The sequence below is a fragment of the Coregonus lavaretus genome, assembly GCF_964263955.1.
Source record: "Coregonus lavaretus genome assembly, chromosome: 21".
In the NCBI taxonomy this organism is placed as follows: Eukaryota; Metazoa; Chordata; class Actinopteri; order Salmoniformes; family Salmonidae; genus Coregonus; species Coregonus lavaretus.
The window spans coordinates 16,727,988-16,754,642 of NC_140008.1; the positions used below are offsets into that span (position 1 = coordinate 16,727,988).

A 26,655-nucleotide genomic window follows, 5' to 3' on the forward strand; every position below is an offset into this window, starting at 1 on the left:
GGGGACACAACATGACCTCCATATGTCCTTGCTGATTATATATGTGTATGGGGAGGGAGGGAGGGGATGAAGGTTAAAGGGGAGTTAGAACATGGATGTTATCTGTGTGGTCTTAAAAATGCATCTGTAGCATTTCCAACAATGTAGTTAGATTAACTGTGGAGAATAGATAAGACACTTTGATAGTTTAAAAGAATGGCTGTAAACTCTCTTTGCTATAAGCAGTGAGTTTAAAGTCTCGAACGATGAGAAAAATTGATTTGTGGTACACAGTTCAGCAAGAGCAGAATTCAGCTCTATGTACGTGGCTGATAAAATTACCTTTGTTTGTAGTGAGAACCAATGTGGCTACCTCACTAAGCTGAGTGGTTTGTGAAACCGCCACGAATACCAAAGATTACTCCAGCCTGCCAGTCCCATGCTACCCGGGACACACACACCAAAAAGAGCCCCCCTCTGCCCCAACGCTGTTACAGACAGACACACTGACACACAAACAGACACACTGACACACTTAACACACATACAGTGCAGTCAGGCTGCATTGTGCCACAAAGGAGGAGGTGGCTACCTTGCAGATAGAGTTGAGTGCCTTTTTCCTTCAACCACGAGTGGGACTGCTCTGAACACACACACACACACACACACACACACACACACACACACACACACACACACACACACACACACACACACACACACACACACACACACACACACACACACACACACACACACACACACACACACACACACACACACACACACACACACACACACACACACACACACACATCATTCGTTATTAGATAGACAGAAAGGGGGGCCAAAGAAAGGGGCATAGAGTGGGGGCTGTGTCAGCATCTTCTTTCATATTGACTTTCCATCTTGATACACTAGAATAAAAGCACTTTATCATGTAGAAAGTCTATAAAACATTTTCTATACACTATTTATTTGAAACAAAAATATGTTACTTTGAATTCCGTCAATCACTTTGTTACTGCATAGTAGTTGCTGTCGGAGGGGCTTGGAGGGTGCCCTTGTTTCCTTAGCCTGGTGTTCTTCTGTTCTCCATCCCTTTACCCCTCCCAACAGAGATATTTTTATGTAACAGAGAGGGAGGAGGTAAAGGGCTAGGCAGAAGTCAACAGTGGCCAGGATGTAGTTGTAATATCTTACCACTGTATATCATTCTCCCTCCACACTTGGTGCAAGCACTAATGCTGCACTGGGCACCTGAACAGTCATTGACAATTATAGACAGACACCACTTCTCTCTCCCTCCACCTCCACCATGTCTAGTCTACTCACACATCAACCTCTCCCCCTGGCCAGAGCTAAGACTTGGTAGGCATGTGTTGACAATTAATTCTGAAATACCTCAAACCTTTCATGTTTATGTAATTTAACTGAAAATAATCATGCTAATGATAAAAATGACTATGATTCTACGATACTATGATAGTTAGTTTTGGAACTTGTGACTTGAAGCTTTATACTGTTCAATGGTTTTACTTGTTTGCTTATTTTCTTTTAAGTTTCCTGTTTGTTTTGCTACGGCATGTACTGAATGTTTTCATAAAGTAAAGACATTGTGAATGTTTCTGTGGAAAAAGAGGAAGAGACAGGAGAGAATGCTAAAAGAGGAAGGGAAGAGAGAGAGAGGACTACAAGAGCTACTTAACACATAGATAGATAGCTCAGTTCTTTGAGGTGTGTATTTTCAAAGACAAAAAAATGAAACGGATTTGGATTGAATTCTAAAAAAGCATAATTTGAATATCAACTTTAGGAAGATTGTTTTTACTCATCCCAAGCTTTCTTCTGCCATTTTGTTCTCTTTTCTCCTAAACAATTTCATAGTTACTTTTGAAGTGTGTTCAAGTGCTCCTGATGTTATTAATATATTGAAAACAGCACCTCCTATTGAAAGGGAGGTGTAACCTTTTTTTTCTGCATGGATATTGTATAACTGTATAGAAACCTACAGGAATGACCTGTGGTTTTGTGCGAGAGGAGGAAGGAAAGACTGGGGTGGATGGAGGGGGGTATTTGGAAAAAGGGTGGGCTGGGGTCGGGGTTTGGCGTTGGAGGGGTCTTTGTTTTTAGACATTTTTGTCACTGTTGGATTCACTGGTTGTGTGCATGTGTTGTTGCAACCCCTCTCCCCTCCCCATGTTTTTCTTTATGCATATACATCCTGACAGTAGGGGGCAGTGTGCTGGGGAGGTTCCACCCCTCCTCTCCAATCAATCTCATTCAATCTCATTCCTCAGCCTGGCTACCAACATGGTCCTGTTGGTGGTTGTCCTGCTTTTCCAAGGCCGGGTTGTTTCCTTGGAGTTAATCAGAGGGACTAAGCCACAGGCCTGGGTGTAGCTGCCTATATGCACTGTATGCCATCCTTTTCTTCAGTCTGTGTGTGTATGTGTGCCTACATTTGTATTTATCTGAAGAAGTGTTCTTTCTTTGGTTTGCAATCTTGGTCAAGCGAAATTCTAACATTTACCAACCGACCAGTACATTGGCAACTGACCCCTCCAACCAGAAATGCTCTCATCTACTGTCAAACAGCATATATGCACCATCTTCCTTTAGGATGTAAAGTTGCCAGTCGGCCTGCAGTCAGACCCGGTTAACACCCCAGTCACACTGTGCTCTCCCTCTTCTGGTGCCTGTTAATCAATCAGAACCAAGTGTCTTTGTGATGGTAGAAGACAATCAGTTTCAAAACAAGAAAAAGGTAGAGAGAGGACAGGCCAGCAGGGGGGGGGATTGGAAGGAGAAATCGGGAAAAGAGGCTCTCTGGGTCATTCACAGCTGTACTGCACCGACTGCCAAAATATGCCCACTACCCACTACTACCCACCACCCCACACCCTAATACACACCCTATCATCAATCTCATCACAAGCAACACATCATTACAAACAACTCAAACCAAACAGTTAGCCCTTACCTCGAGACACTCCTACTCTGACATCCCTTGTCTATATTATTAACCTAATGCAAACAACACAACCCACAACGCAGTGCTGTGCAATGCAAGACAGCTATTACTACATTTCCCATCTGACCCCACTCCAACATGGTCTCCTGCTGATCTAATGTTGATGAAACCAGCCATGAGATATGAGGATCTGGCTGGTGGCTTTTGCACAGAAAACTATGCAAACACCTGACCCCCCAATCTTAATGATTGCTGTTGGGTCAGAGTGTACAAACTTCTATCCCCCACCTACCCTTTCCATTTCATGACATCTGCCCCCCTCCCGGTTTCCCCCAGAGTGGGTCTAGCAGCTCCAGTCATTCAGGGTACTCTATAGAGGGCCTGGAGAGGAGAGGCACTGCAGCACTGACTCTAGTGTGTACCAGACAGTGCTTTTACAGCTTTCAGAAAGGCCCCAAACTGCCATTGACATGAAATGGAGTCCATGCCCATGTTGTTAGCCTAAATCAATTTTCTACATGGTTCAATGTGTTACAATGTTGTATAGTCTCTGTTCAGGGGCAAGGAAGGCCCCAATCAATCAATGCAGAGACATCAAAATGGAACACAGTTTACAAAACTGGGTGACTTACAGTACACACACACACTCATACAGACACACACACTCACTCACCTACATGGAATTAAAGACGAGTCTGCCCTTTGAGAGCGTTTGCTAAAAACCAAAGATGAAATCAGAGGTCTGACAATCTGACCACTGAACCGAGACAATGCCCAGCTCTCAAAGCTGCTCTAGTTTCCTGTGAGTGATTCCAACACTGGCCATGTAAACATTCCTCCTTTTCTGTTAGATTACACACACGCACATGCACGCACACACACACACACACACACACACACACACACACACACACACACACACACACACACACACACACACACACACACACACACACACACACACACACACACACACACACACACACACACACACACACACACACACACACACACACACACACACACACACACACACACACACACACACACACACACACACACACACACACACACACACACACACACACACACACACACACACACACACACACACACACACACACACCTGTGCGTCCTGCAGGATGTTGAAGGCCCAACACACTGAGAGCCTCTTGTCCCTCCTCCCACTGCAGAAGCAGGAGAGCCTGTGGATAACTTTTTATTTAGCTTTAGTGGAGATTTTTGAGAAGGAAAAAAATTTGAGTAATAACTGTTACAGAAAATAAGAACTTAAAAAGGATAATATGGGTAAATTGCGTGTTTTGAAACAAATTAACAAATAAAACAATTGTAAAACATCTGTGCTGTCTTAGTTTGGTTTGTTTTTTCTCTTGAAAGGATGTACTCTTCTATGGGTAAATACAAAAATCTATACCCTAAAACATGGTGCACACACATCCTACAGTACGTTGCAAATTCAAACAATCTTCTCTCAATTACTATGCATGCCAAGGTGTATTGAATTGATCTAATTGAACAACGTAGGTGACTGCTGAAATAAAACTTTTTAAACAAATAAGGTATCAAATATCATTTATTTAGAAAGAATGCATACAAAAGAGAACAAAAAAATGCATACAAAAAAAAAAAAAAAAAAAGAACAGAAAAACATACACATTTAGGATTTTAATTTGTCACAGTTTGCTACAGCAGGAAAATAATCCTACAGAAACAGGAAATGTTAATTATTATGTGGATTATATAATTAATGGACATTTTTGTAGGGGTTGATACATATTTCATGAGGGAAATTTCAAAATTCAGAAGCCTTTTTAAACCTCAAATACACTACAAGTTATACATTTTCTGCATTGCAAGAAATACACTATATATACAAAGTATGTGGACATCCCTTCAAATTAGTGGATTCGGCTATTTCAGCCACTCCCGTTGCTGACAGGTGTATAACATCGAGCACACAGCCATGCAATCTCCATAGACAAACATTGGCAGTAGAATGGCCCGTACTGAAGAGCTCAGTGACATTCAACGTGGCACGGTCATAGGATGCCACCTTTCCACCTTTCCAACAAGTCAAATGTCTGTCCTACTAGAGCTGCCCCGGTCAACTGTAAGTGCTGTTATTGTGAAGTGGAAACGTCTAGGAGCAACAACGGCTCAGCCGTGAAGAGGTAGGTCACACAAACTCACAGAACGGGACCGCCGAGTGCTGAAGCGTGTAGCGCGTTAAAATCGCCTGTCCTCGGTTGCAACACTCACTACCGAATTCCAAACTGCCTCTGGAAGCAATGTCAGCACAAGAACTGTTCATCGGGAGCTTCATGAAATGGGTTTCCATGGCCAAGCAGCCGCACACAAGCCTAAGATCACCATGCGCAATGCCAAGCGTTGGCTGGAGTGGTGTAAAGCTCACCGCCATTGGACTCTGGAGCAGTGGAAACGCATTCTCTGGAGTGATGAATCACGCATCACCATCTGGCAGTCCGACGGATGAATCTGGGTTTGGCGGATGCCAGGAGAACACTACCTGCCCCAATGCATAGTGCCAACTGTAAGGTTTGGTGGAGGAGGAATAATGGTCTGGGGCTTTTTTCATGGTTTGGGCTAGGCCCCTTAGTTCCAGTGAAGGGAAATCTTTATGCTACCGCATACAATGACATTCTAGAGGATTCTGTCCTTCCAACTTTGTGGCAACAGTTTGGGGAAGGCCCTTTCCTGTTTCAGCATGACAATGCCCCCGTGCACAATGCGAGGTCCATACAGAAAAGGTTTGTCGAGATCGTTGTGGAAAAACTTGACTGGCCTGCACAGAGCACTGACCTCAATCCCATCGAACACCTTTGGGATGAATTGGGACGCCGACTGCGAGCCAGGCCTAATCGCCCAACATCAGTGCCCGACCTCACTAATGCTCTTGTGGCTGAATGGAAGCAAGTCCCCGCAGCAATGTTCCAACATCTAGTGGAAAGCCTTCCCAGAAGAGTGGAGGCTGTTATAGCAGCAAAGGGTGGACCAACTCCATATTAATGCCCATGATTTTGGAATGAGATGTTCGACGAGTAGGTGTCCACATACTTTTGGTAATGTAGTGTATCTCCTGCAACAGGGTGATCAAATTAAGATCATACATCTGTATGCCATCCTCAAAGACCACTGCCATATCATCGAACCACCGTTTGAACTTTTGCCCCACGGTCTGGGCTTCTGCTGTCCATGGTGCTGAACTACCAGGGCTAAATCATGGGCTAAACTATGACCCTATAGACAGGCCCTATTTGAAATGTTTTTACTGCTGCAGAAAATGTATTATTCTTGTAGTTGTGGAGGGACATACACACATTATCAATCCCGTTTCCATCTATTTGGATGAACCATTTTCAGTAATATTCTTTGGAGCATCATCGCTCTCCACTGTCTGTGTTTGGCCTGCTAGTGTGACATTATCACCTAAAGTTCCCCTCCTGTCCACTGGGGGAGCTGTGCTACGGAGGCTAGTTCCAGAGGTGATGAGACGGCCGATGCCTCGGCCCTGGGACATGGCGTAGGAGGAGCGGCGGCGGGGGTCTCCTCTCCTGAAGCAAAACTTCTGAAGCTCTACAGGCCCACGCTTGGTGTTGTGAACCTGGGGGAAATCAGAGAACAGGTCAAACATGACTTCTCTCCACTGTGGGTAATGTAACATGGCCATTCCGCACGCACGCACGCACACACACACACACACACACACACACACACACACACACACACACACACACACACACACACACACACACACACACACACACACACACACACACACACACACACACACACTATGGTAGTCTTACCTTATGTTTGTCTGGGTTAGTGAGGATGATGTTGATGGCGTGGATGGTAAAGGAGGGTAGGACAGCGGTCCAGGCTGTCAGCAGGGCTGTGAGCCACACCACCGGGCTGGGGAAGGCATTCTGAGACACACCTGATCAGACCACAGACAGACACACCCAACCACCTCAGTATTACCACACACAGAGTCAGTTCAAGACAGTACACAATATCAATGTTAAGACAGTGGTAGAAGTGAGGTGTCTACCAGGGAAGTAGTAGTCTACCGGGGACTTCTCAAATAGCTTGGGACTGTGAGTGATTGGCGTACACACAAAGAACAGGCCAAAGCTGACACCCATCGCAGCCACATTCCACTTAGTCCAGTGTCTGGTCAGGAGAACGATCTGAGACACACAAACCAACACACAATGTCAATGTCAATAAATGTATCATAATCATCAACGATAATCAGCAGTGATGTGAAACTCCAAAGAACTCTGTTTACGTCCATTCCATGACATCTAACCCTTCTAACCTCAATGGTGGCAGAGAACAACAATGCTATGCTGACAGTGACAGCCATGGTCTGGTAGTCCAGGGCAGAGTTGTAGAAGACTCCTAGGGGCATGAAGAAGAGGACCAGAGAGGTGTAGAGGGCATGGAGCAGGGTGGCAGCCAGCAACCAGGGGTTGAACAGCTCCTGTCTCTGGCCAACCTTATAGAGCTCCGGCCAGCTCAGACTGCCCTCTGCACTTACATCCTATAGCAGAGAGGAGATCAAACAACAGTCTGGTAATGGTCAGGAGGGTGTCCATGGCCACATGGACTCTGGGCCCCTTGGGATTACACACCTCTTTACAAATATGCCTTTCTCTCTTCTCTTACCTGCTCAAAAATGCCCAGGCATTGTACTGGCATGGCGGTGTATAACACAGTGTACAGGATGATGAACCAATTCTCATACAGAGACTGGAAGAAAACAGCACAGAAATGGCAAAAACATTGGGCTCTGTTAAAAAAAGGTTGCAGTTCCATTATATATATATTATTATTAAAACAAATTTTTTTGGGGGGGTTACAGGTACAATATTTACATTAATATTATTTCATATTCCATATATTTTCAATTCATTATTATACATTGTACCTGTGGGCTGCCACTCAAAAGAAGAAGACACAATATTACAAAATATCATATTTTTCAGTTTAAGTAATAATACATTCAGTATAAACAGGAAAAGAAAAGAAAAAAAAGAAGAGGACCTCCCATCCCATTCCCCCAACCCCACCCAGCCAACACCCAGCAGTAATAGTCTCTGATTGATTGATAGATTCAAGGAGCTATCATCGTTAAGTAACATAATAGATGCAAAGCATGAATATTTACATTCAAGCACTTTGAAAGGAATTTTGTAACTTTTCCCCAGAACCATTTAACTGCAGGGCACTCCCACATCATATGAAGGAAAATGCCTACCTGATTTAGGGGACACAGTGAACAGTTGGGAGTTGGGGCCAATTTAATCGTAAAAAGTTTCCTGGGTGTTAAATACAGTCTGTGAACAAACTTAAAATATATAAAATTGGTTCGGATTACGGGATGCCAAGGTCATATTTTTAAAGTGTTGTTCAGATTCAAATAGATCTGTGGACCATACTTTTTTAATGGCTGGCTCAAAAAATGTGAAGTTGGCAGTAGTAAGCATTGTGGTCAGACAAGCTCATATGTCCAATTTCAACTTTCTTGATTAAAGAAAATAGAGGTGTAGATAATAGTATGAAATCGATTTGTGCAAATCATTTATGGCTGTTTGATAGAAAGTGTACACTTTTGCTTTAGGATTATGTGCTCGCCAGGCATCAATGAAGTTGTAATCAGAGAGTATATGCTGGAGAGCCTTGGTTGTGTCTGGAATGCAACATGCAACTATTTCAAAGATTTTACTGAGTTACAGTCCATATAAGGAAATAAATTCAATAGACCCTAATCTATGGATTTCACATGACTGGGCAGGGGCGCAGCCATGGGTGGGCCTGGGAGCGTATAGGCCCAGCCAATCAAAATTAGTTTTTTCCCACAAAAGGGCTTTATTACAGACAGAAATACTCCTCAGTTTCATCAGCTGTCCGGGTGGCTGGTCTCAGATGATCCCACAGGTGAAGAAGCCGGGTGTGGAGATCCTAGGCTGGTGTGGTTACACATGGTCTGCAGTTGTGAGGCCGGTTGGACGTACTGACAAATTCTCTAAAACTACGTTGGAGGTGGTTTATGGTAGAGAAATGAACATTCAATTATCTGGGAACAGCTCTGGTGGACATTTCTGAAGTCAGCATGCCAATTGCACACTCCCTCAAAATTGAGACAACTGTGGCATTGTGTTGTGTGACAAAACTGCACATTTAAGAGTGGTCTTTTATTGTCCCCAGCACAAGGTTCCCCTGTGTAATGATCATTCTGTTTAATCAGCTTCTTGATATGCCACACATGTCAGGTGGATGGTTTATCTTGTCAAAGGAGAAATGATCACTAAAGGGAATGTAAAAAAATGTTGTGGAATCTTTTATTTCAGCTCATGAAACATGTTGCGTTTATATTTTTGTTCAGTATAGATTTGTCCCACATGTCCAAAATGGCATTCATGTCTGTCCTAATAACCAGATGGAATTCAGTTAATTCCAACAATATGCTGTTCAGATAATCAAAAAACGTAGGATCATATACATTTGGAGTGTACACATTAATAAAGGCAATTTTCTTTCCATTATGGATACATTTAAGGAAACTGATTCTGCCTTCTTGATCTTCGCCTTTACCCAAGATGGGGATTTTGAGTTTCTTATGTATCATTATGATTACATCTTTAGTTTTGTTTGGGGCTGATGAAAAAGCAGCCAGTTTGTACAAATGATTCTCTTTTCCATCTTTGTCCTTTTGGAGCAGGTGTGCTTCTTGGAGCATTGCTATATTAATAGATTTTCTTGCAGTGGTGTAAAGTACTTAAGTAAAAATACTCTAAAGTCCTACCTAAATCGTTTTTAAGGGTATCTGTACTTCACTTTACTATTTATATTTTTGAAAATGTTTACTTTTACTTCACTACATTCTTAAAGAAAATAATGTACTTTTTACTCCATACATTTTAACTGACACCCAAAAGTACTCGTTACATTGAATGCTTAGCAGGACAGGAAAATGGTCCAATTCACACACTTATCAAGAGAACATCCCTGGTCATCCCTACTACCTCTGATCTGGCGGACTCACTAAACACATGCTTCGTTTGTAAATGATGTCTGAGTGTTGGAGTGTGCCCCTGGCTACCTGTAAATTTAAAAACAAGAAAATAGTGCCATCTCGTTTGCTTAATATAATGAATGTGAAATTATTTATACATTTACTTTTGATACTTAAGTATATTTTAGCAATTACATTTACTTTTGATATTTAAGTATACAGTGCTATGAAAAAGTATTTGCCCCCTTTCTAATTTTCTCTATTTTTGCATATTTGTGATACTGAATGTTATCAGATCTTCAACCAAAACCTAATATTAGATAAAGGGAACATAAGTGAACAAATAACACAACAATTACATATTTATTTCATAAACAAAGTTATGCAACACCCAATTCCCCTGTGTGAAAAAGTAATTGCCCCCTTACACTCAATAACTGGTTGTGCCACCTTTAGCTGCAATGACTCCAACCAAATGCTTCCTGTAGTTGTTGATCAGTCTCTCACGTCGCTGTGGAGGAATTTTGTCCCACTCTTCCATGCAAAACTGCTTTAACTCAGTGATGTGTGGGTTTTCAAGCATGAGCTGCTCGTTTCAAGTCCTGCCACAACATCTCAATTGGGATTAGGTCTGGACTTTGACTAGGCCATTCCAAAACCACAGCGACGTGAGAGACTGATCAACAACTACAGGAAGCATTTGGTTGGAGTCATTGCAGCTAAAGGTGGCACAACCAGTTATTCAGTGTAAGGGGGCAATTACTTTTTCACACAGGAGAATTGGGTGTTGCATAACTTTGTTTATGAAATAAATATGTAATTGTTGTGTTATTTGTTCCCTTATGTTCCCTTTATCTAATATTAGGTTTTGGTTGAAGATCTGATAACATTCAGTATCACAAATATGAAAAAGTAGAGAAAATTAGAAAGGGGGCAAATACTTTTTCATAGCACTGTATTTAAAACCAAATACTTTTAGACTTACTCAAGTAGTATTTTACTGGGTGACTAACACTTTTACTTGAGTCATTTTCGATTAAGGTATCTTTACTTTAACTCAAGTGTGGCAATTGGGTACTTTTTCCACCACTGGTTTATTGCTAGGATATCAAGGCAGCTGTAACGTCTGATGGGACTATTCAGACCTTTCAAATTCCAATAAATAATAGGTAGCGTTGCCATTATATATATAAAAAATAATGTATTATTAATTATGTAATTGTTATCTTTAGTGTTAATAAACCCATTGATGTGAAACAAAAAACAGGACCCACAGGAAAACCCACCCATTGGTCGTTCCCCACCCAGAACCCCCCTCCCCCGTAAACATTAGCATTATATTAATGATTCTGATGCTAAACCAATGTGACCAGTGTTGCCATCTAACCTGGGCACTGAAGCCGTTGAAGAAGCTGAACCAGATGTGCACCAAAGCGAAGCCGCAGGTTTTGTACAGGAAGTAACGCAGAAAGACAGCGATTCGGCGGTACGACCAGCGTCCGTGGACCAATAGGAGTCTCTGTAGGAAACTGAACTTGGCCAGGGCATAGTCAGCATTCTGAACTGCCTGACCCCCTTCTACACCAGCCAAACCTACCCCTATATGAGCCGCTACAGGAGGGAGTGGGGGGGGAGAGAGAGAGAGAGAGAGAGAGAGAGAGAGAGAGAGAGAGAGAGAGAGAGAGAGAGAGAGAGAGAGAGAGAGAGAGAGAGAGAGAGAGAGAGAGAGAGAGAGAGAGAGAGAGAGAGAGAGAGAGAGAGAGAGAGAAAACATGTTAAATACACCCTGTCTTTGAACAGACATCATAATTTCACCGCCAACCTTTCTGTCCATCACACTCACTCTTGATCATGTTCATGTCGTTGGCACCATCTCCTATTGCCATGGTGATAGAGGTGGTGTTTTTCCTAACGAGCGTGACCACGTCAGCCTTCTGGCTGGGAGTCACACGGCAACACAGTACTGACTGGCACAGCACTGCCAGGGACATGAACCTGGCACCCCAATCTGGCCTGGTGTCAAACTCTGTCTGAGCAGGGACAAACCATCAACAAACCATGAACACTATCAACATGAACACTGCCTTTTGTGTGATGGCAGCCTTTAGATAAGGTAGCCTTTAGATAAATGGAGTGTTTACTAGACTCAGAGCAAATAAATTATACAGAATTATGGATAATCACTAAGCTATAAGGTTTTCAGTCTTATAGTCTTATTAGCATTAACACCTATGTTTACCAGTTCAGGGCCGGTGAGGACCAGTGCTGATTTCTCCCCAGCCTTCTCCCTGTCCACACACCACAGCTCTGTCTCTTTGCCCTTGGAGAAAGTAATCTCTGGATCAGGAGACTGGAGGAGCTGCCTGTGGGAGGATCCACAGAAATAGATATATTGGAAAAGTATGGTCAATTTGTGTGTGTGTGTGTGTGTCCGTGTGTGTCTGTGTGTTTGTCCGTGTGTGTGTGTGTTTGTGTGAATGTGTGTGTATCTGTCTGTGTGTGTCCATCCGTGTGTGTGTGTGTGTGTGTAAATATGTCTGACCTCAGTTCATCCCCTTCTAGTAGTCTGGTATCAGGATCCAGAAGTCTGCAGGCGTACCCTATGTTCACCGCTGTCTCTGCAGAGAGGAAGAGAGACAAAAAAGGAGTGAGAGACCAACAGACAGAGACAGAAAGACAGTGGGGAGCAGTAGTTACCTTTCTTGTCCCCGGTCAGCACCCAGACTTTGAGTCCAGCCTGTCTGAGCATGGAGATGGTCTCAGGGACCCCGTCCTGCAGCCGGTCCTCTATAGCTGTCACCCCCAGCAGCTGCACAACAGGAACCAGGATATACAGAGAGTTTATCACTATGATATTGGATCACATTGCATTTATATAAAGCGTTCATGAGTTTCCTTGATGGGTATCATCCTTTGGAGCATCAGAATTCTCATCAAATCCCATTGTATGGTAAACATACTGTAATGTAACACTGTGATTATGAGGATACCTTTAGATCTCTCTCCATGTCATCATACAGCTGTTCCAGCATGTCATCACGGTTACGGGTTGACATGGCAGCCTGGGCCATGGTTTTGCTCCACTCCACCCATTTGCCCTCAGGTACAGTACGCTCAGCTATACACAGGGTCCTCAGACAGGACTGGGCAAACAGCTGGAGGACGACAGGAATATACTGGATGAGATGTTGCATGAGATCTACTTGTTCTGCTTATTATATGTAGTGTGTGTGTGTGAGTGTGTGTGTGTGTGTGTGTGTTTGTGTCTTACATCTAAGGCTCTCTCAGTGCTCTCCAGATGTGGACAGTCTTTTTGTAGTCTCTCCAGGATCACCATGTCAGCACCTTTACAGTATAACTTCAGCCCTCCCTCTGGCTCCCGCACTAAAAACACAACAACATACATCAGAGGATAGAACATATCTACACATGTCAGGAGAGTACATCAAGACCAGAGACTGGGGGATAGAGAGATGAAGGGAGAGAAAGAGAAAGGTGCCAGGATAGGGGAGCTGTGGGGCAGATGCATCCAGTCTCATTCAGGTAGTCACTAGATAGCCATGCTAGAAAGTACAAAAGAGGAAATTCTGTCAGATCTTTTGAGCAAGTACATAATTAGGATATATTTTTTAGTAGTAAGCTCAGGGTTAGGGCCGTACATTCATCCTTTCTAGAATGGCCAGATAGTAACGTCAGTCTTACCCAGTACAGACATGCGTCTCCTCTGGCTGGTGAAGTCGAGCAGGGTGAGGAGCTGGTAGTGGCGTTTGAGGCCCAGCTCACTGACTGTCAGAGAGTCCCTGGTCCTGGAGAGGAAGACCCAGCCCAGCTCCCTGGCTGCTCCCACCAGGGCCTCTTCGTCTGGGGACGCAGCCTGGTACACCGGGGCCCCTGGGACAAACATCACGCAACAGAACTGTAACAGTAGCTGGGCGATTCCTTCCAGTGTACCACAAAATATTTTGGGTATCTCAGATTCTTCTGGCAACTCTCACATAGTAACTTCATTAGGAGGAAGGATGTTTGACATGGTTTCTACATTTGTATCACAAACCATTGTTTTTGAAAATCATGAAAGTTGCCATTTTAGGCCCTTTTTAGACCTATACATGCCTCCTGTAAGACCCTATGATCTGTGAACTACTCATGATACAGACAACATCTTGGTGTCATTATACTCCTTACAGTGTTCTCTCACATATGGAGTATGTCTTGATTTTGAAATACAATTCTTCACATTCATTTATTCAACATAAAAATTATTAATATTAATATCTCAAAATTACCCTTTTAGATTTAGCTTCTTTTTGACATATTGTTTGTAACAATATACTCTTCAAACATGTCACATTCCAGAGTGGGTTTTCTGGTACTTTTTAATGATATGACCCATTTTATACATAGAAATTGACATTATAGGTCATTAATCAATCACAGCCCTCCTATAGGATTTTACATTCAGCAAATGGATTCAAAGGGAGTTCCCTTTTGATCCATTTTCCCCTTCACTGTGTTGGTGGTGCTTATAAAATGTATCATACCTTCAGAATTAGCAGAGAGTCTACTCTGGAAATGTGATGTACTTGTAGAGTATATTGTTAAAAACTATATTTCTTAAAATGAACAAAATCTAAAAGGGTACTTTTGAGATATGAATGTTTTTAATGTTGAATAAATGAATATGAAGAATTGTATTTCAGAATCAAGACATACTCCATACGTGAGAGAACACTATAAGGAGTATAATGACACCAAGATGTTGTCTGTATCATGAGTAGTTCACAGATCATAGGGTCTTACAGGAGGCATGTATAGGTCTAAAAAGGGCCTAAAATGGCAACTTTCACTTTCAAATGGTTTATGATACAAATGTAAAAAGCATGTCAAACATCCTTCCTCCCAATGAATTTTCTATGTGAGAACTGCAACAACAATCTGAGATACCAAAAATGTTTTCGGCCTACGCAGGCATGGAATCGCACAGCTGTATTGTTGTATCATGCTGAGATGTGTTTTCCTCATTCTTGAGAGGGTTTAGTAGCATTTTATTTTACTGTACAGAAAACACCAAGTATTTACCTAGTTACATTTATGAAGTTACATGGTAAAATGGTAATTACACAATAATGACTTGTTTGCCCTCACCTTTCTTCCATTCAGTCATGACGGTGTGGCAGAGTGCCAGGGCGGTGAGGAACTGTCTGCTCTGTGTACACTGCTGTCCCCTCAACCTGTCCACCAGCCGCTGGTCAGACAGATACAGACCCCCACAGGAGAACGGGTTCCAGCTCAGGTCTAATGTCTGGGGGAGGCAGAGGTGGGGCAGAGAGGAAAGTTCTGTTCTTTTGTTTGTTTACTACTTCATGACTGATTTGACAATGTGGAAATAAACTGGATTAACCACATAACATATATGTTTTCCTCTTCAATGATATGGTACATCTAAATCTGGATCATTACCTGTGATTCCTCTGCACTGATTAACGCATCTCCTGACAAAACACAAAAAAGAGAAATGAAGACATTTTCAGATAGAGTGGTGAGAGTGGGGAGCTTTAGGCTGACAGTAAGCATGTTCTAACTACCTGACAGATAGTAGTAGTAGACAGTGGGCAGATGGGGAATGTGATTCCAGACAAGTTTCAGATTACACCTTGACTCTAGAGGGCAGGACCAACATTCAATATTTAACATTTATGGCCGTGTCCATATTCATATTTGAACACTTACGAGGGTGCCCTGATTTGTTATCAGAGTGGCTGGACCCCTCTTTCCTGACAGCTATAGGTCCCGAAGCTTCTGCCCATGTGCGGGATTCTCTACTTTATGAACAGTCTCTGCTGTACTCGTAGAGACTGGGCTACTCTGGTGAATGGTGCTGGTTTGATAAAGTTAGATCAAAGTTACATGTAGGTCTTGGTCTTTAGTCAGATGCAAACAAAAGTGAGTTCAGTCACTGTCTTTCCAAACCGGGGCGCAGACTGAGAACCCACTGCACAATAACACAAGGTATTCCAGGCCCTTGTAGGTTTAGTGGTGAAACCAAATCTAACACACACAGACAGAGGGTGGTTGTTTCCAGGTCATCGGCCATCCTTACCATAGACGTCCCCTGCGATGCAGCACTGTCTGAAGAGCAGGTGGTTCTGGGTGAGGGTGCCCGTCTTGTCACTCAGCAGATATCCCACCTGACCCAGTTCCTCATTCAGAGAGGTGTTCCGGGCCTGGGCAGGGATGGATCTCTCCACCCCTCCTCGCATCTCTACGTCCCAGCCTATGAACAGGCTGTGCAGCACGTGGATCATCTCAAACCTGCCCACAGAGACATAAACAGACTCAATACTAGACGTGTGACTGACAAAGACATTTCAATAGAGATTCTTAGACTGCAGAATAAGTATGCTGTGTACATTATTATAGGATTGGAAGAGCTGATTCCACTTTTCGATTCTGGAATTGGAATTAAATTAATTCAAATAGAACTGACATCCACCCTGGTAGTGTTACTCACGTGATGTAGAGAGCCATGGGCATGGCAGGGCTGAGCAGGATCACATAGCCCCAGTAGGTGAGGAAGGCTGTGTAGATGGGCGAGTTGCCCCTCGTTAAGGCAGACAGAACTTCTATTTGGGACGACACGCGCCCCTCAAACACTCCCGACCCCACAGCCAGCAGTAGAGCCATCAACAGTAGGAACAGCACTATCTAAGATCACAGACACACACATACATGTACATAAAAACACACACATTAACACAAAAGCACTCTTTAAAAAAAGCACACACATAAAACACGTGTTAAAGTTGGATCCTTTATCATAATAAAATGAGTCAAGACAAGAGAGTTATATAAATGTACAGATAAAACCATCTATCTCCATAACTCTCACACTGCATTACTTCATCATCCTCTCCAGGTCTTTATCACTCACCCCAATGACCACTTTGTTCAGGACCTTCTCAATCTGAGTCATCTTGACTCTTAGCTGACCAACGTTACGAAGGATCTTACTGTCTGAGCCTGAGGGACAGGAAGATATGTGTCATTTACACATTCAATTTCATAGTCCTTATCATTTATCTGTTAGGGGGAAAGAGAGGGTGCATAAAGTATTGAAGCAGGGCCTATGTATGTGTGCTGAGTACCGGTGTATATGGCCATGCCATAGGCTGTATCTGTATTGCGAAGTACTGTTCCTCTCAGCAGGATGTGTTCACTGTCCAGAGGGTGGCACTCTCCTCTCCAGTGGAGCTCCCCTCGGAAGGTGTACAGATGACTGTTGGGCTCCTCACACAACACAATGCCTGAAAGAGGGAGGGAGAGAGGGAGAGATAGGGGTGGGGAGCGAATAAGAGAGGAAAGGAGGCAGAGAGAGAATGACAGAGAGGTAGAGAAAGAAAAGGCTATTTACATTTGTAAACCCTCTCCTCCAACCTTACCCACTCAGCTCCTACCCAGATGGTCACGCGCCATCGCAATCTTCACTCTCTCTCTCCCACTACTCTCTCCTCTTCTATCCTATCATCTCTCCCTTCTGTGAAATCCTTCTCCCTCCTGTCTACTGATTCTGCCTGTTTGACCCTACTCTCCTCCCTTTCCACATCCTATGACTCGCACTGTCCCCTTTCCTCCCGGCCGGCTCGGCCCTCCCCTCCTGCTCCGTGGCTCAGTGACTTACAGAACAGGGCTGCGGGCAGCTGAGCGAAAATGGTGGAAAACAAAACTTCCAGAGAACCTATAATCCTTTCACTCCCTCCTCTCTACCTTCTCTTCCTCTGTATCCGCTGCTAAAACCACTTTCTATCACTCTAAATGTCAAGCTTCTGCTTCTAACCCTAGGAAACTCTTTTCCACCTTCTCCTCCCTCCTAAATCCTCCACCCCCCCCCCCCCCTCCTCCCTCTCTGCAGATGGCTTTGTCAATCACTTTGAAAAGAAGGTTGACGACATCCGCTCCTCATTCACTCAGCACCCACTCCCACAGAACCACCCCACGCCTTGACCTCTTTCTCCCCTCTCTCTCCAGATTAAATCCTGCAACTAGTGAGGTACGGACACCCGACAACCTGCCAGCTCGACCACATCCCCTCTTCCCTTCTCCAGACCATCTCTGGAGACCTTCTCCCATTCCTCACTTCCCTCATCAACTCATCCCTGACCACTGGCTGCGTCCCCTCTGACTTCAAAATGGCCAAAGTCGCTCCCCTCCTCAAGAAACCAACACTTGACCCCTCTGGCGTCAAAAACTACAGACCAGTATCCATTCTTTCTTTTCTTTCCAAAACACTTGAGCGTGCTGTCTCTGACCAACTCTCTTGCTATCTCTCTCAGAATGATCTTCTTGACCCTAACCAGTCAGTCTTCAAGACGGGTCATTCAACCGAGACTGCTCTCCTCTGTGTCACAGAGGCTCTCTGCACTGCCAAAGCTGACTCTGTCTCTTCTGTTCTCATCCTCCTAGATCGATCCGATGCCTTCAACACCGTGAACCATCAGATCCTCCTCTTCACCCTCTTAGGACTGGGCGTCTCAGGCTCTGCACGCTCTTGGATTGCATCCTACATGGCAGGCCATTTGATTATGAAATAATGTCACTGATTTAAAGTACAAGGGGATATCGGTGAACAAATGCCGTGGTCAAGGCTACGACGGCACCAGTGCAATGAGCGGAGCTTACTCAGGTGTTCAAAAGCGCATATCAGACCGAGAGCCTAATGCTTCTTATGTAGTTCTTCATGAGTTTTATTTTAGAAAACGATCTCTCCGCAGAAGCGACAGTTACAGGGATGGTAAAAAAAAACTTGATTGCCGTAGCAACATCAGGTAAACTGGGCAGAAGGGAGTAATCATACTACTGCAGTTCTGCAACATCTTTAATTGAGACTCTCATTCTCCTTAATTGCCGGCCTGAACACGTTACGGAAAGAGATTAACTGTATAGGAAGCTCTGAGGACAGGTCGTCTGGATTCTGGACAGCCAATAAATTGGCAGATGCAAACAGATTATAATCTTTAGCGGAAAACAGTTATTGAGGGCTTGAACCTTTTTTTCTGTTCATAGGCCTACTGGTGAACCGGTGCTTGAGTTGTGTGGTTGCAATATCACAGTCCATTATCTCTGGTATATCCTAGCATGCATCATTCAAGACTTTAAAGTTTAAATTGTGTGCAGCGCAATGGACATATAATGCACAATGTCTCAGGAAAGACTGTCTGGGTTGGCAATACTAAGTATAGAAAACAGTCTGGCCTGCAACCTGGACCTACAGGCCGTGGTGTAAACATTTGCACACAAAAAAGGAGGACTTCAGGAGACCAGGGGAGTCTCTCAAGTTTAATTTAATTTAATTCAATTTACCTGAAATATTGCAGCCCATTTGTGTAGGCTATTAGCCAGACAAAACCCGCTGAGTTCAACAATAAATAGTGGCTGAATTTATATTCAAGCCGATAACTTTTTTCCTCATTGTTAGGCTATTTGATTTGGAATTTTTATAAAAAGTTTATAAATAGCAGCTAAATACGGTAGGCCTTGCTGTTGGCTGGGCTCCCCGCTTGTGCCATTAAACCCCTGCAATTTATCCAGACCGCCGCAGCCCGCCTGGTGTTCAACCTTTCCAAGTTCTCCCATGTCACCCCGCTCCTCCGCACACTCAACTGGCTTCCAGTCAAAGCTCGCATTCACTACAAGACCATGGTACTTGCCAGCAAGAGGAACTGCCCCTCCCTACCTTCAGGCTATTCTCAAACCCTACACCCCAACCCGAGTACTCCATTCTGCCACCTCTGGTCTCTTGGCCCTCCCACCCCTACAGGAGGCTAGCTTCCACTCGGCCCAGTCAAAGCTCTTCTCTGTCCTGGCACCCCAATGGTGGAACCTGAAGCTAGAACAACATAGACCTTCCCCATCTTCCGAAAACATCTGAAACCCTACCTCTTCAAAGAGTATCTTAAATAATCCCACAGCACGCCCCCTCGCACTCCCCCACACAATTTTCTTTACACTCGCACTTGACTTGTTATTATGAGCTCACCCTAATTTTTATACACTTTGCATTTTCCCCCTAATTCCCTTTACTTTCTGATGCTCTGAGTCAGGGCGGTGCCTAATATTGAAGGCAGATAGGGTCTGCTTCAGTTATGAGCTCACCCTATTTGTATACACTTTGCATTTTTTCCTAACTCTCCAAATGCTTAGGGTCAGGTGGTGCCTACCATCGAAGGAAGCCAAGGTCTGTTCTGTGGGGTCAGAGGTCATCTCTGTGTGGGTTGCGTCCAGGGCCTGTCGGTACTTCAGGTTGGTCTCTCTGCAAAGACAGGGACTACAGTCAGGCTTCATAATCCTCAGCTTAAACTAAACAGGTCATATCTGGTTCAGTGTACAGTATAGACAAGAGTACATTGTTAGAACATGGATGTTCCTGTCCCCTACCCATCAATGTCAGCTGTCTCCACGTAGCACAGGCTGTGTGGCTCGGAGCTGCAGAGGAGAAGTAGATCTGCCTATGAGGGATACAGAAGGAGAAGAGGACTATAGAGAGAAGCACAAAGGGAGAGGGGCGATCAGAAAGTCAGGGCTTGGGAACCGCTTTGGACTCTCTCACTTTTTTAGTACCGTTTCTTTACCCATTTCCTTTTTCTATTGTTGTTGCACTGTCGAGAGGTGAACCTGCAAGTAAGCATTTCATTGCACTGTGTTCTCCATGTATAGTATGTGTATTTGACGAATAAACACATTTGAACTTGACTCTATGCAAACCTGCAGGTGGTGCTGAATCAGCTGAAGCTAAAGGCATAGAAACTCACCGGGATGATCTGGTCTTTGTGAATCCGCAACACATCTCCCACACACACATCCTTCCACTGAGATGGGCTGAAACTGAGACGGAGAATGGAGAGAGGCAGAAGGGAGAGAGGCAGAAGGGAGAGAGACAGAAGTAGGAGAGAGACAGAAGTAGGAGAGAGGCAGAAGGGAGAGAGACAGAAGTAGGAGAGAGACAGAAGTAGGAGAGAGGCAGAAGGGAGAGAGACAGAAGTAGGAGAGAGACAGAAGGGAGAGAGACAGAAGGGAGAGAGACAGAAGGGAGAGAGACAGAAGGGACAAAGAAAGGAGTTGAGGTAAAGACCTACTGTATATTATTTCCCTTGTACTAGAAGCACAAAGGAACTGACATACAGTAGATTTACACAAAAGTTTGAGTGTTTTACAGGTCACATGGGTTTCTGAAGTTAGGTTTGTGCCCTGAGAGACAGAGCTGGCATCTTTGTGCTCACCTCTGGGAGATGAGGACATCACTGGGTCGCCTATTAATTTGAGAGTCACTGCGTCTCCTGGCCTGAGGGAGAGAGATAGGAGTGATAGATAGATCCCTCCCTAAATGATAAGTCAATAAAGAGGGTCACAAAGCCTTTCACCAAGGCTGTAAAGACCATAACGCAGTGATGCACTTAACCACAGAATACTCCATGCAAAACATAATCGCTGCCGGAGGAGAGAAGCTAGCTAATGATAGTGGAAAAAATAAAATGTATGTAACTCGGAAGACCAGTTTGTCAATGAGCAGAGGACAAGGAGTCAATGGGGACAATGAAGGAGAGAGGCGTGTGATTGGAGGGTGAGTGAGTGATCTCACCAGGTCATTGGCCAGGTCTTTGAGCCCCTTTACTGACAGCACTATTACCAGGAGAGTGGCGGTGGTGTACCAGGGGATGGACGAGATGGCAGGGACACACTGGAAACACACACACACATGCACATATGCATGCAAGCTAGTGCTGAGCGATTAACCAAGATTTTTATTATTGTTGTTATTAAGCAACAAATTGACCGACGTTGGTTCAATTACTTGAATTCCATTATTTATAAATTTTTTAAGAGCCCAACGAGACGTTTCTCTAGAGAGAAATCAAATCATTTACGAGAGAAATCAAGTCAAGAACTATGTGGGACCCTGGGCTGAAGGAAGTTGTAGTTTACATCAAGCAAATATTCAACCTAGTTCAGTGCAGAAATGTGGTAATTGCCTTCAATGACCATAATCCATTGTGCCTGTTCTTTCCAGCTCGGACTGAGACGGATACACTTTTACATCTGCTACATTAGGTTAGATAGACACACAGCATAGACCGCATGAGAGAGGAATGTACACAACACAACGACGAGAGGGACAGAGACGGTTTGTGATAGTATGCCTTATTTACTTTGAAGAACTAGTCAAATGATTTCGTCAGACATACTTAGGCAGCATACTTAGGCAGGCTTGCCTAACTAAATAGGATGACTAAAGACAGTACAGTATGGGGTGCATAGAGATAACGTTAAATGGTCTGGCTGGCTGCTACTGCCTAAACAGAGATTAGATTATGACTTTAAGGAATGAAAAATAAAGTCATTAAATAAAAAGTAATATACACAACTGAAATATTTTATTATTTCATAGTAATTTCCTATTATTCAGAGACAATGGAATATTTTCAATGTTTTGGCAATTGAATGTTCACTATTTTTGGCTTTTGAATTTCCATTAAAAAGCTCTAAAATCATTTTAATGTAATTATTTCATAATGCATTTAATGTTTCAAAAAAGTATCGATGCCAAAATTGAAAAACCCTAATGATGTTTTAATAATCGGACTGAAACCGAACTGACCTCAAAAAGCACTATTCGCTCAGCACTAATACACCCACACACACACACACACACACATATTGAGTACCACATTCACTGAATCACAAAATATGAAAATATTACCATTCTTTATCAACATATATACATATAAATTAAATCACTAATATCAAATATTGGCCAAATAACCCTGTAAGATTTACCCATCCTCAGAAACCATAGAAATTAACTGAGTAGATCAATGAAACCCAGAGTCTGACCTGCATCACAACCATGAGAAGGAAGTAAAGGTTGGCTGCTCGATGGAACTGTTCGTACAGCGTGAGGGGTAGGAAGGTCAGAGGGGAGTACTTAAAACTGCGCACCACATTGTCCTGGCAACCCAGCAGACAGACACAGAAATAAACATAGAGAGAGAGACACGAGGGAGACGTGAGTGTTTGTCAATTAGTGGGTTAGTGTGTTTGTGCCAACAGTGTTGGGTTACAACAACACGGTGTACTGTGACTCACGGCATATCGGCCCCAGCGGAAACACAGAAAGGATCTCCGCCGTCGATGTTTGTGGAAGTGGCGGCTGTTTGCTCTCACCTCCCAAGTTATAGCTGTTAAAGACAGAGTTTAAAAAAATCCCATTCCAACTACAAATGGGCTTTCTCTATCGCCAATGAGATTTGAGGAGGGCATAGCACAGGGACCAGGTCACGTCACTGTCCATCACATATGGGGTAGGATGAGATCATGTGTGTGTGTGTGTGTGTGTGTGTGTGTGTGTGTGACAGACTGTAGTGTGTTATTATTCCATCTCTCAGGGGGAATCTTATTCCCCCATCCCGCGCCTGGAGAAGGCAGAAATTACTCTAATAGCTTCTTCTGAGGAAACCGGACACCTTAAAACACTCCGTCATTATCAAACTAGGTCAAAGGTCACATATAGGATGCTTTATTTGACATCTAGACACACTTTCATTTGTTTCATGCAAATGTGGATGGACACAAAGACTGGACTAACCTGTTTCAGGGTTGGTGGTAGAATCCCCTTTGGGCATGGTGCTATAATGATCACAGACACTGTTCTGGAAGAGTGAAACATCAGAAAGCAACAGACAAGTTATTCATAACATTGACTCGCATGACAGCCTTGTAACTTATTACATTGTTGCCATGCTTGCTTACCTGATAGAACACACAGAGAGAAAGAGTGAATCTCGACTCCTCAAATCATTGACTGTGACCTATTCTCAACAGAAATCCTATGTTACTACTGGTCGTTTGAGGTGACTGAGTGTGAACTCAAATGGTCCCAAGGTTTAACATTTAAGGCGTTCGATCAACAGATGACAAAATACCTACCGAACATGAGTTAACCCAGCTTTGGTTGAAAGTCTTCGTTTGGTAAGCAGTTGGTAAAACGTGTTGATCCAACTATTTGAGTATAATCATTTTAAGCCAGGACTGTCAACATGTAACACAACAAGAGGCGGTGAATCATGGTTCGGTTGTAGATATCCTTCTGTTTTCATCTGTCACCATAACCTAAAGAGGAGTAATGATCGTATTCAGTGGAATGAATGTCAACCCAGGCCACAGAGAGGGGCTCTACCTCCTTAGCTATAACTCTCTAATTCCCTCTTCTCCGTACAAAGAAAAGAGATAACAGGTAAATGTTACCAGATGACAACAAACACTAACCCTAAACACTAGCCTCCCTTCACACTTTAGCTTAAACAGCACAAACTCGAATAAGCTCCCACAATAAATTAACTAAGAAACCTATTTCCTAACAAATCCATAGCGCAATGTTAAATTGTTTGTATGTCTCACACACAAACACCTGTGTAGGTAATCATTAATAACACTCACCTGTAAACAGCATCCTTTGAGTATCCCTCCATAGCATGTGTGTCTCTGGGTGTCACATAACACCTGTTACCAGGTGACTGGGGCACGCACCAACGACCTCAGCAGTCAGACCACGGCTGAACATTAACATGGTGGTGACTTTCCATACATCCTACACAGCATTTCATAACATTTCACCTGCTGGCGTTCCTCCCTCTCTTCCTGCCTCTCTCACCTCTCTCAGTCCCTGCCCCTCTCTCTCTCCCAAGTAGCTTCAGTATCAACATATTCTACCTGGGGGAAGGAAGGAAGGAAGGAAGGGAGGGAGGGAGGGTGGGGACAAAGTGTGAAGAGAGAGACGAAAAAAAAGAAAAAGGTGGAAAGGTTATCAGAGTTTAGTGCGAGAACACAAACACCAGTGGTCCCTCGTTCCCCAGCTCCTTCTCCCTGGCCATTCAACACTGGACAATTGAGATATACTCATCTGTACAGCGGGACTCAATGACGTCTTTGGCTGAATTTCAATAGTTTAAGGAGGATGGGAGAGCGGTCTAGAGAAAACAAGGAAATTCTTTTTTAGATTTAGTCTTTGTCACAATGCTAATAAGGCTAACTAACACAGGCCTGAATGTCAGGTGAAAGTATATATAAGCAGGTAATAGGCCACCATCTTTGTCCTGGAAATACCAGGTCAAACTCCCAGCTCTGATTTCCTTTCACCATGGGTTTTATATTCTTTCCCCTCACAACACAGAGGCCTCATTTTCTCCCCCACATCATCCCCTTCTCTCCCTCTCCCGTTCTCTTTATTTTCTCTCTCGTTCTCACATTATCCCCCAATCTCCCTCTTACCTCCTCTCCCTCTCTTTTTCCTCTCTCTCACTCCTTCTCTCTCCCTCTTTCTCCTTCTCTCTCTCTTTCTCCCTTCTTCTCTCTCCCTCTTTCTCCTTCTCTCTCTCTTTCTCCCTTCTTCTCTCTCCCTCTTTCTCCTTCTCTCTCTCTTTCTCCCTTCTTCTCTCTTCCTCTTCCCTCCTCTCCCTCTCTTTTTCCCCTCTCTCTCTCTTTCTCTCTCCCTCTTTCTCCTTCTCTCTCTCTTTCTCCCTTCTTCTCTCTCCCTCCCTCCTTCTATCCCTCTCTCTATATTAGTGCACTCCAAGCTGCAGGAGGACTGAGATGAGGACGGAGGGGCACAGTGAGCTTCCTCCCATGGGTGGCTGCTATGTCTTTATCCTCAAAGGGAAGCTCATGTCTACACAAAGCCCAATTTATTGGCTTACCAACATGATGAAAAACCTCTATACACCTCAACTAGGAAAGTGCTTTCGGTATACCACGTTATGCCATAAGCAATTAGATTGTTTATGGCATAACATCGTCTGCTATTTAGTGACATGTTCTGTTAACTCACTACTGCATTGTGATAATCAAAGATATCCGTGAAGGAAAATACAATAAGAGGCACAATACATTCAATATGTATGACCTATAGTATTTCAATAGCCATTCTGGTCTAAACTATTTTTCCAGTCTGATGCTGACCAGAAAACCACCCAGCTAGCACATAACGTCCTGACAACCATATGTTTCTTAGAGCTTAGTAAGAGCGTGGTTGTCTTATGGTTATTTAGCATACAACCTTCCCACAACTTGGTGGAAATGGTGCAGGATAGTTGCTTGGCTTTGGAACATTCTCAGCACATGTAGCCCTTTCCTACAGTCAAATGACCAAATCGCCCTCTAGTGGTCTCATGGGTGGAATGTTATTAATATTTCTCATAATTTCATAATTAATAAACGTTTTATTTTTTTATCCGGTGTTTCTATGTCAAACGGTGTTGTTATATTTCAGTCTTCTATAAAGTGTAATATTGGGATTCAAACTCAAAATGTAATACATTTCAACTATATCTGACATGGTACAGGTGTCTTCTTTTCTTCAAGCCCATAACCATGTGTGTCACGATCGTCTAATGAGGGAGACCAAAGCGCAGCGCGTTGAGCGAACATGACTTTATTAAATTAAAGTACTCACTACAAAAAAACAACAAACAACGACGAATCGTGAAGTCCTCAGTTATAATGACTGACAAGGAACAAAAACCCACAACACTAAGGTGAACACTGACAGTTTAAATATGGCTCCCAATCAGAGATAACGAGCCGACAGCTGACA

The 26,655-nt window shown here is 43.6% G+C and overlaps 1 protein-coding gene across 1 annotated transcript; it reads right to left on the reverse strand.

The window, feature by feature from the left end:
- Window positions 1-6,332: 6,332 nt before the first annotated feature.
- atp8b3 (ATPase phospholipid transporting 8B3) lies at window positions 6,333-23,689 on the reverse strand (the record flags this gene model as incomplete). The annotated part of the gene is made up of 27 exons (XM_084186211.1): window positions 6,333-6,596; window positions 6,802-6,932; window positions 7,047-7,185; window positions 7,317-7,541; window positions 7,667-7,750; window positions 11,404-11,627; window positions 11,860-12,046; window positions 12,256-12,379; window positions 12,559-12,634; window positions 12,714-12,825; window positions 13,007-13,171; window positions 13,288-13,400; window positions 13,719-13,907; window positions 15,162-15,318; window positions 15,477-15,508; window positions 16,117-16,328; window positions 16,528-16,721; window positions 16,948-17,036; window positions 17,162-17,320; window positions 20,231-20,322; window positions 20,448-20,518; window positions 20,822-20,894; window positions 21,290-21,351; window positions 21,649-21,747; window positions 22,902-23,015; window positions 23,154-23,245; window positions 23,653-23,689. The coding sequence occupies 27 exons, from the start codon at window positions 23,687-23,689 to the stop codon at window positions 6,333-6,335; spliced, it is 3,516 nt and encodes a 1,171-aa protein (XP_084042337.1).
- Window positions 23,690-26,655: the final 2,966 nt, after the last annotated feature.